This window comes from Harmonia axyridis, chromosome 5 (assembly GCF_914767665.1).
Source record: "Harmonia axyridis chromosome 5, icHarAxyr1.1, whole genome shotgun sequence".
Taxonomy (NCBI): domain Eukaryota; kingdom Metazoa; phylum Arthropoda; class Insecta; order Coleoptera; family Coccinellidae; genus Harmonia; species Harmonia axyridis.
The window spans coordinates 29,814,822-29,834,543 of NC_059505.1; the positions used below are offsets into that span (position 1 = coordinate 29,814,822).

At 32.6% G+C, this 19,722-nt stretch overlaps 1 protein-coding gene across 1 annotated transcript; it reads right to left on the bottom strand.

Annotated features, from left to right (window-relative positions):
• Positions 1 to 994: 994 nt before the first annotated feature.
• LOC123680914 lies at positions 995 to 19,458 on the bottom strand. Its single transcript, XM_045619036.1, has 6 exons — positions 18,727 to 19,458; positions 12,446 to 13,762; positions 6,191 to 6,424; positions 4,764 to 5,652; positions 1,889 to 1,941; positions 995 to 1,137 (listed from the first exon to the last, which is right to left on the bottom strand). Exons 1-6 carry the CDS (start codon positions 19,007 to 19,009, stop codon positions 995 to 997), a joined length of 2,919 nt encoding a protein of 972 aa, XP_045474992.1. The 5' UTR covers positions 19,010 to 19,458.
• Positions 19,459 to 19,722: the final 264 nt, after the last annotated feature.

Consider the following 19,722-nt stretch of genomic DNA (forward strand, 5'->3'; position numbering starts at 1 on the left):
AAACCGCGGGGAGAATCGAAGGTTTGGGATTTTTCCCGGGATCTCCAGACGATTTTGAGGGGGGTCTTATTCTTGTCATTTTTGCTCTAGATGGTCCCGTTTGGGCTGTGATTTTACGTTTAGAGTTTGACGTATATGTGCAAGCGGTTTTATATATACTTAGATTAGGGTGAATCTCCTCCCCAAGCCAACTGTACCAAGTGACTCAAAATGAAACGGTATGAAAATCTCTAGCAACAAATGTAGGACCAATTGAACAATTTTCCCAGGAGGTATGCACCATTAACTCGCAATTTTCGTGAAGATCTTGAATGATACCAATACGTCCAATAGAAAAAAAATTACCATATAATAAAAATCTAAGAATGACAGAAAAAAGTATGTATTACTTTAAAATTCAATTCAAATTGATCACAAGGTAACTTACCCTCGTTGTCGAGGATTTTCACTCAATTGTAGCTCACAAAATAAATACTTGATTTGACTAGGCTATCCAAATTAAATTGATTATTGCCTTAGCAGAAAAATTAATTCAGCTACCATAATAAATTTCAAAAAATGCCGACTTTAAACTCTACTGCTCGCCAAAATTTCGTTGTTACTCTGTGAGAGGCTACGATGGAAAAAGAACGATATTCGAAATGCATTTTCAAAAGAACTCAAATTGAATGATAACCGAGATACAAAAAAATGAATGAAAAAACTGAACGTGTTGATGTTACTTTTTGTGTTTTAAATGCAAGTTTGAATTTAACGCTATAACATGACATCTACCGGCAATGCAACATACCTCCTGTTACAGAAATCATTAACCACAGGAACAAATTATAAGGAATACTGTAAATAATTAAATTCAAATTCAAACCGTAACAAGATATTGTTGATGATTTGTTAAAAGCACGTGAAAAGGGTAAGATTGCTGTCTTGATTTTGCTGGATTATACTAAAGCATTTGACATGATCAATCATGAAACACTTGTGGCAATCTCTCATTTTATAGGTTTTGGGGAGGAAGCGTCGGCATTTCTGAGATCCTATCTTTCAGATAGGTTTCAGCGTGTTCAGCTGGATGGAAATGTTTCATCGGAGAGACGGATACATTCTGGTGTTCCTCAGGGGAGTATCCTGGGCCCACTTCTATATATAATTTATACCTTCAGATTTAGGTATTCCCTCAGATTTTGCGACTATCACTTCTACGCCGATGATACACAGTTATACTGCACTTTTGAATTTGAAGAATTGGAACAAGTAATAAATTTAATTAACAATGATCTATTCCACTTGGTAGCCACCTCTTGCAACCACCTCCTAAAAATAAACCCTGGTAAATCCAAAGCTTTGTTATTTTGTGAAGATTCGCTCCGCCAGACTTGCTTGGATTCGATCATGTTGAAAATAGGTGATGATGTTATACCTTTTGTAGTTGAAGGCAAAAGTCTTGGGTTGACTATAGATAATAAATTAAGGTTCAAAGGTCATGTCACAAATAAAATGCAACTCGCCTACTCTGCCATAAAATTGATTTATGCACAAAGACATTTTTTAGATATAAAAACTAAAATAATGTTATGCGATTCCCTCGTTCTATCACATTTTGATCATTGTGATGGTGTATAGGTCCCTGTTTGGATTATTCGGATAAAGGGCGAATACAGAAGGTGCAGAACTCTTGCCTTCGAATGATTTTTGGTATTAGAAGAGGTCAGAGAGTATCCTACAAGCTTAAAGATTGTAACTGGCTTAATATGTGCAATCGCCGACAATTACATATGTCATGTTTCTTTTTTAAAATAATCAAGTTTAAATCTCCCACTTACTTACATGATAGGTTGAGGTATCGAACTGACATACATAATTTAAATATACGCCAGAGGGTTTTACTTACCATCCCCGCTCATAGAAGAGAAGTCTTCAAGAGATCTTTCTCTTATAATATTGCTGTCATTATGAATGGGTTGTTAAGGCTAAGACTTTTAGATGTTGGTTCAAGCCCAGGTGTGTTCAAGAGAATATTAAAAAGTCATTTATTGCAAACACAGAATTGATATTTGTAGGTGCAAACAGACTCATGTCATATTCCTCTTATCCCTCCCTTCTTCCTCGTTCTTTCTTTTTCTCTTCTTTTTCGTTTTCTCATTTTTTATTTTTCATTTTTTTTTTTCACAAATTATATATATGTATATTAACACTATATGCCATTTCGCTCAATTTGTTCAAATAATGTGTGGCATTGGTGGTAGAGCAGACCCTTGTTCCAAGGTGTCTGAACCAAGTGCCAATTGTTCATCTGAGAGTTTTCAAAATTTGTAACACAGGTGTATTTGTGATGAACAATAAACTGATTTATTATTATTATTACTTCATGAGCACACACAAAACTATTGTATTTTTGTCCACCCTGTACCAATTAGAATCAACCTGTGATTCATTTTTGGAATCAGCTTAGCTTGAGTAATCCGAAAATTGAGACAAAATGGGGGTGTTCCATTAAAAAAAATGACGGTGACATCATTACTCGAAAATAATTCACCCTGTATATTAGATTATTATTTCAAAATACAGTAAATTTGAATCAAAAATCGACGTGTTTCAGGATTACTTCTTGAAATGGTCTGTTTACCAAAAAATGAATTTTTTCCATACTTCACGGACACAGTTAATATACAGACAAAACATTGTCTTAGTTCTTAGTCCAGATGGTCTCCTGATTTCAATGAACTCAATCTAGTAATTTGAACTTCAACATTCCTTTCTATTTCGAGAAATATTTCAAAATATATCGTTATCAATATTCCAAATTCAAAGACCGAATAAAAAGTAACTTAGGAAAAAAGTACAATTTGTTGTAACTGTGACTGCTAGATAATGATACATACACATTTTGATGTGTTCTTATGTTGTTCTTTTTGAGATTTTATTAATTTGATAGTGTCACCTTTAATTGCCTATATTCATAATTCATTCATAAGAATTCAGTTGAGCGCGTTTATTCGATTTACATTTGAATCCATAAAAAATAATTACACTTGAAAAACATTTTTTTTCCTCAAATGCTTTCCATGAAAGAAGAGTTGAGTTTTTTACACTGAATCTGTGAATGCAAATTCACCAATCTAATCAAAACCACCCACTTTTCACACCACACTTTTGCTCAGAACAAAAACCTAAACCTGCAAGAGTCACGACTTGAATATTTTTGCGGAGGAGGCAAAACGCTAGAGCGGGCCCTATAACCCAATTATCCAACATTAATTTTTAGCATTTTCCAGATTTAGCTTCTGTTAGAGCGCCAAATTTGATCTCCGACTAGGGCGGTAGTTTGGCTAGCTACGGCCCTGGTGCTTTTCGATTGCACACCGCTACCAGCGCTATTGTACCGACGACTCAGAAAAGGCCGAATGATGACCAAGAGAAAAATCATCTACCTACATTGAATTCGTTCGCTCACTACTTCTCAAAAGGAATGGGAACAAGAGAATATTCAAACACTATTTTGTAACTGAATAATATAATTAATAAATATTGAAAATTAATGTCGGCTTTACGAAACAATATACAATTATCAAAAAAAGTAAATGAAACATATCGATAAAACAAATATAAAATTCAAATCTGTCTCTTGTTTGAATTAATTCTTGATTAATTGATCAATTAGTTGATGAAAGAAGCAATAGCCTATGGAAGTCAATATATTGAATTCATTAATTTTTTTTATGTTTTCTAGTTTTATATTTAGTTGCATGAACTTTGACTTTCTTCACTTTTTTACTTTTTTTAATATTTTGCTTTCCTTCTTCTTCTTCTTTTGAATTGTGTTTCGTCGATAAATATATTTTCAATTCTTGTAATTTGACATATTTCATGATTTCTATCATGACATCATAATTTAGCACTCCGTTAGAGATGATTGATAAAATTTCAAGAGCTCTTTCTTCATCCAAAAATAGTCGCAACCCAGACTCCATTTTAGTTTTCAGATCAAAGCCATAAATTGGATATACTCGTTCTTCGAATTCTGACACTATTGACTGTAAAATTGGATTTTGACATAATCTGCTTACTTGCTTGTGAGTCGAAATCAGAATTTTGTAAAGAGAATATTCTGGTACTGTTTGAAATTGACTCCGGTAAGGTTAGCTCCCGGCCGGCCAGCTCCACGGGCACCATTCATTCCACCACGGTCAAACACACTTTCGTCATTTTCGATATTTGAATTGAATTTCCGGCCGGCATGACATCATACAATTCAAGTCGTGGAGCTGGGCCTTTAGAGGTACCCAAAAAACAATATTTATGGCTTTTTCAATCCTTCATACCATGGACTAAATTTCATCTTTGGCCGCTTATTCGAAGAACATAAAAAACACGAAAAACTATCCGGCCGGCACGATATCAGACTATTCAGGTCGTGGAGCTGGGGCCACAGGGTTAACCAATGTGAACAAAAATTTAAATATTTATGGCTTTTTCAATCCTTCATACCATGGACTAAATTTCATCTTTGGCCGCTCATTCGGAAAATATAAAAATCACGAAAATCTCTTCGGCCGGCATGAAATTCTTCAATTCCATCCTGGAATTGATCCTTAGATGTAGCTTATGTAAAAGAAAAATTACTACTCGCTAGATCTTTCATTTTTCTATAAGATTTATTACATTCACGCATCTAGAAATTCAATTCAAATATCGAAAATGACGAAAGTGTGTTTGACCGTGGGGGAATGAATGGTGCCCGTGGAGCTGGCCGGCCGGGAGCTAACCTTACCGGCGTTTGAAATTGTGGTATTTTTAGAGACTCGAAATGTATTAATTCTTTTCTACAACATTTTCGGAATAATTCATCTTTAGAGAGGATTCTATCAACACTGAATTGAAAATTTTCTTTAAATTCCAGTATAATTAGATGTCTCAGAATTTCTCGTCTCCTATAATTGCACGTATTCAGTTTCAATATGTCTAAGAAAGTACTCCCCTCCTCATTCAATATTTTCGTATCAGTCCCACTTCTCAAAAGCAACTCGAACATTGGGGTGTATTCTTCACAACAATCCGCTAAGGTTTGTAAAGCTGTTTCGCCGAATTCATCCTGGAAATTTACATTTACACCATTTTCAATTAAATATTTGGCACATTCCATTGCATGAGGTGCTTCATGATTTTTAGCAAGCTTATGCAATGCAGTCTGCCCATATTTTCCCAATAAATTAGGGTCACATCCGACTTCCACTAAAAATTCGCACATTTCCATGTCGATTCCTTCTTGTGTGGAACATGAAACATGCAGTACTGTATTTCCATGTATATCCCTTGCATTTACATTTGCTCCGTACTGAAGCAGGAGAATCGCTTGCTCGATTTGTTTGTTTTTAACAGCAAAAAATAAGGGTGTTTCCCTATATACGTTAACTGCATCAACATCAACATCATTGTTCAATAAATATCTGGTGATGCTCAACCGTTTGTATGATGCTGCAATGTGCAACGGTGTATTCCGTCGGAATGATCTTTCATCCGGCTCTAAATTCAATTCCTGAGCGAGCTTCACAATTTTTATCGACTGAACTGAAACAGCCCTTAGAACTGAGGTTACTGTGATAAAAATGGTAGATACCACGTTGAATTGGATCAGCAAGTAAATCGTCTTGGAATCTCAACATTTCCAGGAACAGTAGGATTAACTCTATGTCTGAAATTAAAGAGAGGAAAAATATAAGAATATATGAAAAATTTATTCAGAGGCATCATTATTACATTATTATTATTTTTTTTATAACAGAATATCTCAACTCCTACGATATAAATCATATGACAATATCTCAGAATAAAGATCTATCACAATTATTGTACGCGAAACTTTGAAAAATTGTGTTTACCTCAACAAAGAACAACGAAATTTGAACTTTGCCCATCTTATAAGGACATAAAAATTTTCAATAATTTACCAAATGAAATCAAAAGATTGAGTGAGTTGAAATTCAAAAAAAACCATAAAACGCATATTGGTTGAAAAATCCTAATATAGTACAGCGGAATACTTTGCAGATGGCCATTTTGCTTAAACTTTGTTGGCTCATTTGTAGTACTAGTTTATCTCATTTGACCTGTCCTATACATTCTTTCTGTAAAGTGGAAGGGATTAATAAAGAATTATTATCATTATTGAAATATAATTTATAGTTAAACTCACCTTTAGTTTCAACCGCCAAGTCCATCACAGTTTTACGTCTGTCACCTCTTTTGCAATATGACATCGGGTCTGCTGCTCTTACCAAAAGAGCATATAAAATTTCATATTCCCTATCTTTAAATTCTTTTCTGAATCTTTTTCGTACTAACTCCTCTAAATAATAATCGAAAAATGGAGAATCACGAGATCTATGATTAACATAATTAACAACAATACTAGCTGGGCCATAATTAACTATGAAATCGTAAATAGAACTTAACGGATTACAACCACACTTCATGATCCGTCAGTTTATGAATTAAAATTCAGAAAAAAATGTTCGAGTCACTAAAACAACCACTTCCACAGAAAATATCGTACTGAGACTATCCTTCAAGGGATTTATAATAAAATGCAGGTAGAAGTTATAAAATGTCATTAGTATTATGTATTCTGAAAGTACGGAATATTTGTATTATGATGTTTTATTTTTATTTACCGAGTCTAACATTCGTCATTCAGTTGCTAGAAATAGTTCAAATCAGCATTAGTGAATGACGGATTGAATTTAATGAATGCCTTATTTTGATGGCTGTTGCTCAAACGTTATCAATTTAATTCCTGTCTATTATTTAATGACTTGCTAATAGAATCATTCAATTAAGGATGATAATACTATTGTGGAATGGCATATTTGATCCACAAGTCATAGTTTCATGGAATCATTTTGCATTATTTCTGCCAGAATTTGCGATTTTGACAGTGTTAATAAAAAAAATACTAAAATTTGAGGTCATACTGTTTATAGACAATTAACGTTATAGTTAAGCTTTAAAAAGAAAAAATGACGACTGTTTTATGCTTTAAATGAATCTGACATGACTGTTATTACAGTCATATAAGAATTATATTTCAAATGAAAGTATTCTCTAAGTAATATATAAAATAATATGGCGTTAGGAGAAGTCAATAAGAAAATAGAACAACACAAACATTCAGCATTGGTAAATTTGGAAACACGTCAATTTTTCTGATAAATATATATATGTAGGTACATATTATTCAAAGAGAGCATATATTGAACAATCTGGAAATAAAACCAAAGCCACCTGGACACTAATCAATAATGCAACAAAACAGGTAAAGAACACGAATACATTATTTAAGACATTTCCTAACAAAGATGAAAAAACCATTTTGAATGAGATGAATATGAACTTTTTGAAACTCACTAAGAATGACAAACAAATAACCAATGAAGATTTGAACATAAGATCAAGTGATAGGAGCATTTTTCTGAGTCCTGTTTTAGAGCAAGAAATGTACAACTACATCATGCAGTTAAAGAATAAAAAATCAGTGGGATATGATGAGATTCCCATTGACCTATTAAAAATCAGTGCTCCATTATTGACAAAACCATTAACACATATAATCAATTTGATATTAGAAACAGGGAAATATCCACAAGTCCTTAAAGAAGCTTGGATAAAACCAATACACAAGAAGGGAGATATGAACAACTATGATAATTACCGACCAATATCTATTCTCTCTAATTTGAATAAGATTTTTGAGAGAATAATTTTTGATAAGATCATAAACTTTCTTGAGGCACAAAATATTTTGGTAGAACAACAATGTGGATACAGAAGGGGAAGATCAACAATAAATGCTATATATCAAGCTTTAAATTCAACCATAAAATCTTTAAACAGAAATCAAAAAACAGTGGCACTCTGTTTGGACCTATCAAAAGCCTTTGATAGAGTGAATCATGAGATATTGCTGAAAAAAATGGAGAAATATGGAATAAGAGGCGCTGCATTGAAGCTATTCAGATCATACCTAAAAAATAGAATTCAAAGGACGGTAGAAAAAGGAATAGATGGTACACAAATAATCTCTGATGCAATTCAAATAGAGAGAGGTGTTCCTCAGGGCTCGATACTAGGCCCACTACTGTACATAATCTACACCAATGATTTAATACAGGTCACAACAAATAATGCTGTAATGTTTGCTGATGATGTTTCGGTGATTTGTTCAGGTACCACTGCTGATGGATGTAGAACTCGTTTGGAGGAGGACTTAAAGAACATGGATGAATGGTTTATAAACAATGACCTTGAAATAAACGTCAATAAAACAAAGGTGATTTTATTCAGAGATTGGAGCCAACAAGATGCTTTGAATGTTACTTATAAAAATAAATATATTGCAGCTGAAGAGTCCATATCATTCTTAGGGGTGTACATTGATCAGAACCTAAATTGGAGGTCACAAATCGAACATGTGGCCACAGGCCTAGCAAGATATTGCTATGCATTGAGAAGCCTGTCGAGAACGATTGGTATTGAAGCGGCACTGACAGCATACCATGCCTATGTGCAGTCCAGACTTAGGTATGGAATAATCTTTTGGGCGAATTCGGTTGAAATTGATAGAATCTTCATTCTTCAAAAAAGATGTTTAAGAAGTATTTTTAGATTGAGACCTGATGACTCATGTAAAGGTGTTTTTATTGCTTATAAAATTCTAACTTTGTACAGTTTATACATATATGAAAGCGTAATGTATATAATCAATAATTATAATGATTTTAAATCTTTCCAATTAAAACATGAATATAATACTAGGGGCAAGACCTATTTAAGTGTTGAAAAACCAAAACGCACATATATACAGAAAAATGTTACCCATTATATACTAACAATCTGGAATAAATTACCTCAATATTTTAAAAGTAGGCATATTGTACAACAAAAGAAATCGTTAAAAAAATTTTTGCTTCGAAAATGTTATTATAGTGTTAAAGAATTCATGGATGATGAAGATTTAAATGAACTTTAGAGTAATTAATTATTAGATAATGTTAAGGATAGGTTGTAGCTTAAAGTTAAATAGTAGGTTATAGGTTTTTTTTTGAATTTGTTGTTGTAACGTGATTCACATCTGTAAGATATAATGGATCAAATAAAGTTAATCTATCTATTACTCACTAAATTTTCGTTCGGCTCAAATTCATGGACTTTTTCAATAAATTACCTTGGTGGACGGCAACTATTTCCATATTTTATTTGTGAATTACAAACATTTCATCCAATATTCAAAAAATCTCGAGAAGTTATTATTACATTTGAATCATTTTCAGGACAATTCTTCAGTTCATAATCTTTGTTCATTGCATTAACACAAAAATACAGAATGTGAATGAATGTGAATGTGACGTCTCAGACTTTTTCACTAGAGATAATTCAATGGCGGAGCAAAAGTTGTAAACAATGCTATCATAAAGCCTCTATAAAATATAAATAATTCCGACATCAGAAGAGCTCCAACCAATGTTGTCAATGTTCTTCGTCAAGATCATTGGTATGAAATCTTATCTTTTCAGAATGAATATATATTTTTATAAATATTTCTAGAAATTTATTCAGAAAATGTCATTCAGGCAGTATATTATAAAACTGAAGAAATTTCTGTTGAGATTGTTCTCAAATTTTTTTTTTGAATTATGATTTTATTTTTTTTATTTTTCTATAATTTTCATCGAAATTTGACTTCTCTCGATTAAATTCTTGTTGACTTATTGAGGTAGTTCTTCAATCCTAAAAATATTTTTCAGTATTATATGAGTTCACAGAATAAATGAGGTGAAGAATTAAATAAATATATTTTCTAGTCAATTTCGGACCAAGATATGTAATCAACGGAAAACTATTATTTACGGTTAGAGTTATTTTAATTGTGAGGTACTTCAAAGAAAGACGTGCAACATTTATTCCAAAGTCACAAATTATTCGAATGAAATTTTATTCATATCGGCATCGTCTAAATATGCCCGAATGCATCTAAGCTGTGGAAAAACTATTCGCGAGATATCAGTCATATTATCTGTTAACCTTTTTAATACACTATACAAAACAAACTAATATTCTGAATTACAAACTTGATCCTTATATAACATAATTGTCGATTAATAGTTATTTATAATACAAGTGCAGAAGGCATTGATATTCTTCCACGAGTTCAAAATTCAAAAACGAGCCACGAAGTGGCGAGTTTTGGAATGAACGAGTGGTAGAATGAGCCTTCTGTACGAGTATTATACATTATTTTCTCCAATTCATTGCATTTTCATTGAAATTAATGAAATATTTCCATAAATATCATTTAGTGATTTTTGCATTGAAAAATGTTGGTTGGCAGAACTGATTTCTTTAAGGCAATTTGATGAATTGACAGATAAAGCCGTAGCGGAATGTTCGGAGTGCCAACATAGAATAATAAAATATAACCATGAAAACTGTGCGTTTCTGATATATTCTCGCACGATTTTGTTCTACAAGATGTGGAAGAATGAACGGAATAACCACAGAATTAGAGAATAGTTATTTATAATACAAGTGCAGAAGGCATTGATATTCTTCCACGAGTTCAAAATTCAAAAACGAGCCACGAAGTGGCGAGTTTTGGAATGAACGAGTGGTAGAATGAGCCTTCTGTACGAGTATTATACATTATTTTCTCTAATTCATTGCATTTTCATTGAAATTAATGAAATATTTCCATAAATATAATTTAGTGATTTTTGCATTGAAAAATGTTGGTTGGCAGAACTGATTTCTTTAAGGCAATTTGATGAATTGACAGATAAAGCCGTAGCGGAAAGTTCGGAGTGCCAACATAGAATAATAAAATATAACCATGAAAACTGTGCGTTTCTGATATATTCTCGCACGATTTTGTTCTACAAGATGTGGAAGAATGAACGGAATAACCACAGAATTAGAGAAATATTTTACTGATATTGCTGAATCCCTGAACCTAACACCCATCATGTGTGTTGATTTGAAAATCAAATTGCGTATGCGCATTCTACTCTAATCATAATGAACAGAGTTCAGAATAAGTTTTTTGTTGATCTTTTACATGATATTTAGGAGTTTGTAAAAAGCTCCTTGGATCCGTAAAAAATATATTTGGATTACTTCGATTTGATTTCAGATAATTCCTTCAATGCTATATGTTTGATATTTCAATTACTTCTGAGCTCATAATGGCCATAATCTTAGTTCTTCACGTATTTGTATGTATATTTCCATTTTGGATAACTCATTATCAACCGTATTGTCATGAACCAATTTGTGCCTTATTTTAAAATTGTGATATATTCGATGTATTTTGAAGGTTATTTCTTTCTCAATGTTACTTATAGAAATTTGACTGTAAGCTTCTTTAAAATCCTTGATGGTGGATTTGATTTCCTCATAACAATAATTTTCTTTGGGGATCTCATTATTTAATGATGGTCTAAAAAGCTTAATATTCTTCAGGTTAGCTCAAAACTCTTTTTATTAACCACTCCTTTCAGTTTTCCTCAAGGAATCGCCCATTTTTCGAACCTTTTGTTTTTTCTCATTTTAGGTAATCAAATTATATAGCAATACTTCTAAGATTCTTGGATCCATATCCAGTTTATAACTAATTTACTATTACCTATATTGAACGAGTTATTCATGGGCGTTTATTCGATTTACATTTGAATCCATAAAAAATAATTACACTTGAAAAACTTTTTTTTTTCCTCAAATGCTTTCCATGAAAGAAGAGTTAAGTTTTTTACACTGAATCTGTGAATGCATATTCATCAATCCAACCAAAACCACCCACTTTTCACACCACACTTTTGCTCAGAACAAAAACCCAAACCTGCAAGAGTCACGACTTGAATATTTTTGCGGAGGAGGCAAAACGCTAGAGCGGGCCCTATAACCCGATTATCCAACATTAATTTTTAGCATTTTCCAGATTTAGCTTTTGTTAGAGCGTCAAATTTGATCTCCAACTAGGGCGGTAGTTTGGCTAGCTACGGCCCTGGTGCTTTTCGATTTCACTCCGCTACCAGCGCTATTGTACCGACGACTCAGAAAAGGCCGAATGATGACCAAGAGAAAAATCATCTACATTGAATTCGTTCGCTCACTACTTCTCAAAAGGAATGGGAACAAGAGAATATTTAAAAACACTATTTTGTAACTGAATAATATAATTAATAAATATTGGAAATTAATGTCGGCTTTACGAAACAATATACAATTATCAAAAAAAGTAAATGAAACATATCGATAAAACAAATATAAAATTCAAATCAATTAGTTGATGAAAGAAGCAATGAAACATATCGATAAAACAAATATAAAATTCAAATCAATTAGTTGATGAAAGAAGCAATAGCCTATGGAAGTCAATATATTGAATTCATTAATTTTTTTTTGTGTTTTCTAGTTTTATATTTAGTTGCATGAACTTTGACTTTCTTCACTTTTTTACTTTTTTTAATATTTTGCTTTCCTTTTTCTTCATCTTTTGAATTGTGTTTCGTCGATAAATATATTTCCAATTCTTGTAATTTGACATATTTCATCATTTCTATCATGACATCATAATTTAGCACTCCGTTAGAGATAATTGATAAAATTTCAAGAGCTCTTTCTTCATCCAAAAATAGTCGCAACCCAGACTCCATTTTCGTTTTCAGATCAGCGCCATACATTGGATATTCTCGTTCTTCGAATTCTGACACTATTGACTGTAAAATTGGATTTTGACATAATCTGCTTACTTGCTTGTGAGTCGAAATCAGAATTTTGTAAAGAGAATATTCCGGTACTGTTTGAAATTGTGGTATTTTTAGAGACTCGAAATGTATTAATTCTTTTCTACAATATTTTCGGAATAATTCATCTTTAGAGAGGATTCTATCAACACTGAATTGAAAATTTTCTTTAAATTCCAGTATAATTAGATGTCTCAGAATTTCTCGTCTCGTATAATTGCACGTATTCAGTTGCAATATGTCTAAGAAAGTACTCCCCTCCTCATTCAATATTTTCGTATCAGTCCCACTTCTCAAAAGTAACTCGAACATTGGGGTGTATTCTTCACAACACTCCGCTAAGGTTTGTAAAGCTGTTTCGCCGAATTCATCCTGGAAATTTACATTTACACCATTTTCAATTAAATATTTGGCACATTCCATTGCATGAGGTGCTTCATGGTTTTTAGCAAGCTTATGCAATGGAGTCTGCCCATATTTTCCCAATAAATTAGGGTCACATCCGACTTCCACTAAAAATTCGCACATTTCCATGTCGATTCCTTCTTTTGTGGAACATAAACCGTGCAGTACTGTATTTCCATGTATATCCCTTGCTTTTACATTTGCTCCGTACTGAAGCAGGAGAATCGCTTGCTCGATTTGTTTGTCTTTAACAGCAAAAAACAAGGGTGTTTCCCCATATACGTTAACTGCATCAACATCAACATCAATGTTCAATAAATATCTGGAGATGCTCAACCGTTTGTATGATGCTGCAATGTGCAACGGTGTATTCCGTCGGAATGATCTTTCATCCGGCTCAAAATTCAATTCCAGAGCGAGCTTCACAATTTTTATCGACTGAACTGAAACAGCCCTTAGAACTGCGTTACTGTGATAAAAATGGTAGTTATCAAGTACAAATGGATCAACAAGTAAATCGTCTTGGTATTTCAACATTTCCAGGAACAGTTGGATTAACTCTACGTCTGAAATTAAAGAGAGGAAAAAAATAAGAATATATGAAAAAATTTCACTCAGGGGCATCATTATTACATTATTATTATTATTTTTTTCATAACAGAATATCTCAACTCCTACAATATAAATCATATGACAATATCTCAGAATAAAGATAGAAGGAACGGAAAGTAAACATTTGTGCTCGATACCGAATTCAAGAGAGATGCAAGTTTAGCATCACCAATCACAATCGAGCTAACTGTTTGTGTGTCCGAGCCATAGGCGTGGAAAATCCTGATTTGATTGTTGAATGCTTTGTCAGGAATCCTTTTTTCAGCACTTCACAAAAGCTAAATTATTTAACTGAGAGAAACATTGAATCTTTTGGAACACGAAAGAATTTTATGAATAATTCACATTGTAAACTATTTTTTGGCATGAATTGATAATTTTGAAATTGATCAAAATATGTTACGGTACTACTATAGTGTTCCGTCAAACAAGGAGTGACCAATGTTGGCATCAAAATCAATGCATCAGAGACAATTTCCGATTCTTCTTATCAATATTCTGAAGATGATAAAATATATGAACAGTCTAAGGAAAAATCCAAATGAAAAAGGATTTCGAGGAAAATTAATTTCAAAATTCACCAACTAACAGAAACTTTGAACACGAAATAAAAAATACAAAAAATGTTTTATTTGAACTATGCTTATTGACAATGAGTATGTATCGTCGATGACCATTTTTCAAAATAAAAATTTTATTTTATAAAAAATTGTGAAACCGAATATTAACCATCTTTTAACCTTCAACCAAACAATGCAGACGAGATAAAATTTCCAAGAATGCGAAAATGTTTTTCATCACATTATATCCACGAATTGAATGTTATTTAACCCAATCACTTTTTTTTCACAATTTTTTTATTATATTTAATTTATTTTTATCAAGCATACAAAAAAATTCAAACTGCATGTACCTGATTCTTCCTCACATGCGCTGTCAATGAATATATTTTTTTTTCAAACGTACCATAATAACGTCATTTCTCGACTGACAGGATCATCGAAAAGTTCTACTTTTCCTCCGCCGGAGGGAAAAATACTTTTCCCTCCGGCGGAGGGAAAAGTGGTTGCTACGGAAACGATTAATTAGTTACCATTTACAAGAATAAATAATTCTGATTTAAACGTCATTATTTGAACGAACGAGTGTTGGAATAAGACTTCTGTACTAGAATTATACATTATTTTCTCTAATTCACTGCATTCTTATCGAATTTAATGGAATATTTTCAATAAATATCATTTACTGATATTTGCATTGAAAAATGTTGGTTGGCAGAACAGATGTCTGTATCACAAACTCAAAATTCAATAAGTGTTGAAGACGCAATTATCAATGAATACATTTAAATATCTGATTTTGGAATGAACTAGATTCCTCCAGAAATAAAAGCATTGCGATAGAAGCACGAAATAGAATAATTCCCCAGAAGTCAAAAAAATATTGGGAGAACATACAAAATTCAACTAATGGACCAGGAAGAATCATCCTATTTACAATAGAAAACGTTGTTATCGCATATTTTGAATGTTTAAGCAAAATTCATGAAAGTTCAGCTTTATGGAAAAAAAAACCTATTCGATGTTATGTTGTATACTCAACCTGTATCGTTATATTGATTTCGACAAATCATTCAAAATGACAAGCTTTATTGTAAAGAAAATATATTTCAAAAAAATCTAAGGTTTTAGAATTTGAAGACATTGAACAGTTTTTGAATTTGTTGATGTCAAGTTATGTATATTATCTTCGATGTTATCACATCTTATCTGACATTCATAATTTTGGAACAAAATTGCAGATAATATTAATTATCAGATATTCTAGTGCATGCAGAAGAATCGAGATGAGCAGCATGATTATAAATAATCAATCATCTGCCTCTCACCTGGCAAATAAGGTTATTTCTCTAATTCTGTGGTTATTCCGTTCATTCTTCCACATCTTGTAGAACAAAATCGTGCGAGAATATATCAGAAACGCACAGTTTTCATGGTTATATTTTATTATTCTATGTTGGCACTCCGAACTTTCCGCTACGGCTTTATCTGTCAATTCATCAAATTGCCTTAAAGAAATCAGTTCTGCCAACCAACATTTTTCAATGCAAAAATCACTAAATTATATTTATGGAAATATTTCATTAATTTCAATGAAAATGCAATGAATTAGAGAAAATAATGTATAATACTCGTACAGAAGGCTCATTCTACCACTCGTTCATTCCAAAACTCGCCACTTCGTGGCTCGTTTTTGAATTTTGAACTCGTAGAAGAATATCAATGCCTTCTGCACTTGTATTATAAATAACTATTCTGAAATCTTGGCTAGCTATATTCCTGCATCCAGTAGTCCAGTAATAAACGATGAAGTGACAGATAAATCCGTGACGGCTGCCGGAGAGTTCGGAGTACCAACATATGATAATAAAATATAACCATGAAAGCTTTGCAAATCTGATATATTCTCATACGATTTTGTTCAGAATTTGATTGTATGTATTACAAAACGTTTGAAAAAAAAATAGCATATTTCATTCGGAGTTGAAGTGACTTTTCATGGCTCGCTTAAATTGCCCGCCGAACGGAGTGAGGCTGTTTTCTAATATTGAAATATTATTATAACTTATGATGTTAGTAATGTACGTAAACTTCTTGATTCCCTTTTCTAGGAAGATTTTCGGGTACTTTATTTATTGTCAATTTCCTTTATGTCGGGAGATTTACGGGTTTTTAATGACATAATGATATTTGTAATTTCGAAGGATATAAATTTTTGGAATAACATCGTCTCAGTAAATGGGTTGAATATTAGCTGAAGTTCGTAAATAGTATATTATTTCACAAGGAGGAGAAGTGTCACTTTTCATGGCATAAGCTCGCCATGAAAAGTGATTTCAAAGAGGTATCACACAAGACATTTGTTGTTCAAAGAAAAAAGGTATGGCTGTTTTTATCCAAATGGGTACGTTTCTGACAAAATAAAGTTTGTCAATTCTGTTAAAAAATCTTCGATGTTGCATTACTTAGTGAACAATGGCAATTGTTTACGTGCGAAAATATTACTCGCATAATTATTCGCCTCAACGAAATTCAATTTTGCCGGCAAATTTTGGAAAACATCATGCAGATCCTGATTTTTTTAATAAGATCATTTGGAGCGACGAGTCTTTCTATACTAAGAATGGGTACATGAATCTCCACAATTTGCATAGCTGGAATATCATAAATCCACACGAGGAGAGAGAAATAGATCACAATATCGATTCAAGATCAATTTATGGACTGGAATATTTAATGGTGCAATTTTGGGCCCGATCGAACTGCCGCCATCACTGAACGCAAACTATTATTTGGAATTTTTAACCAACCAGCTGCCCATTTTATTGGAAGATGTGCCACTGGCGCTGCGATGTAGTCTGTGGTTTCAACATGATGGATGCCCAGCACATTACTGACTCGAAGTTACCGCACATTTGCATAGAACTTATCCCCACCGGTGGATTGGAAGAGAAGGGGAAATTTTGTGGCCTCCTCGTTCACCTGACCTAAATCCTATGGACTTTTATTATTTGGAGCGACGAGTCTTCCTGTACCAAGGATGGGTACATGAAGACCTGAATCCTCTGGACTTTTAATATTGGGGCTGCCTAAAAGACAAAGTATACGCAACACCCATACGTGATGATGCCGAATTGAGAGAACGCATCCGCAATTCGGCTTCATCACGTATGGGTGTTGCGTATACTTTGTCTTTTAGGCAGCTCCAATATTAAAAGTCCAGAGGATTTAGGTCTTCATGTACCCATCCTTGGTACAGGAAGACTCGTCGCTCCAAATGATCTTATTGAAGAAATCTGGATCTGCATGATGTTTTCCAAAATTTGCCGGCAAAATTGAATTTCGTTGAGGTGAATAATTATGCGAGTAATATTTTCAAACGTAAGCAATTGCCATTGTTCACTAAGTAATGCAACATCGAAGATTTCTTAACAGAATTGACAAACTTGATTTTGTCAGAAACGTACCCATTTGGATAAAAACAGCCATATCTTTTTTCTTTGAACAACAAATGACTTGTGTGATACCTCTTTGAAATCACTATAAAATAGACAATTTATTGGTGTAATGTGCAGCAGTAGCTCGGTACATTTTTTTTCCACTACGATGGGCTAAACTTCATGAACAAAATTATCCACTACCAAAATTTCCGATAAAAATATTTCTCATAGCCCCCCTTTAAAATTTTCGGAGGATGTTTTTAATGTAAACGTTGAAATCATTCTTCAGCAATATTTCACTGAAAAAATTAACCAGAAAGATGTAAAATTGTACCAACCGTAAGGGCAGAACTATTGAAAGGGGCAAAAATTAATTATTTTCAAAAAAAAAAATATCTCGGAAACGGTAAGACTTTCATAATGGGAATTTTGTCATAGCAGGTGAGTTATCCTTTGATCTACATTCTCCCTCGGTTTGACGTGGTCTTTACGGGACACCCTGTATATACACATGTCTATTGTTTATAAAACGTTATATTGGAAATTTTATTGGACTATCGATCTATAACAATTATTGTACGAGAAACTTTGAAAAATTGTGTTTACCTCAACATAGAACAACGAAATTTGAACTTTGCCCATCTTATAAGGGCATAAAAATTTTCAATAATTTACCAAATGAAATCAAAAGATTGAGTGAGTTGAAATTCAAAAAAACCATAAAACGCATATTGGTTGAAAAATCTTAATATTGTATAGCGGAATACTTTGCAGATGGCCATTTTGCTTAAACTTTGTTGGCTCATTTGTAGTACTAGTTTATCTCATTTGACCTGTCCTATAATTTTTTTTTGTAATGTCGAAGGGATTCATAAAGAATTTTATTATTATTAAAATATATTTCATAGTTAAACTCACCTTTAGTTTCAACCGCCAAGTCCATCACAGTTTTACGTCTGTCACCTCTTTTGCAATATGACATCGGGTCTGCTGCTCTAGCCAAAAGAGCATATAAAATTACATATTCCCTATCGTTAAATTCTTTTCTGAATCTTTTTCGTACTAACTCCTCTAAATAATATGGGAAAAATGGAGAATCACAAGGTTTATGACTAATATATTTAACAACAATACTAGGTGGGCCATAATTAACTATGAAATCGTAAATAGGACTTAACGGATTACAACCACTGCACTTCATGATCTGTCCGTTTATGAATTAAAATTCAGAAAAAACGTTCGAGTCACTAAAACAACCACTTCCACAGAAAATATCGTACTGAGACTCTCCTTCAAGGGGTCCCAATTTATAATAAAATGCAGGTAGAAGTTATAAAATGTCATTAGTATTATGTATTCTGAAAGTACGGAATATTTGTATTATGATGTTTTATTTTTATTTACCGAGTCTTACATTCGTCATTCAGTTGCTAGAAATAGTTCAAATCAGCATTAGTGAATGACGGATTGAATTTAATGAATGCCTTATTTTGATGGCTGTTGCTCAAACGTTATCAATTTAATTCCTCTCTATTATTTAATGACTTGCTAATAGAATCATTAAATTAAGGATGATAATACTATTGTGGAATGGCATATTTGATCCACAAGTCAAAGTTTAATGGAATCATTTTGCATTATCTCTGCCAGAATTTGCGATTTTGACAGTGTTAATAAAAAATACTAAACTTTGAGGCCATACTGTTTATAGACAATAAATGTTATAGTATAGCTTGAAAATGAAAAAATGACGACTGTTTTATGCTTTAAATGAATCTGATATGACTGTTATACAGTAATATAAGAGTTATATTTATTTGAAAATTTTCCCTAAGTAATATATAAAATAATATGGCGTTAGGAGAAGGCAATAAGAAAATAGAACAACACAAACATTCAGCATTGGTAAATTTG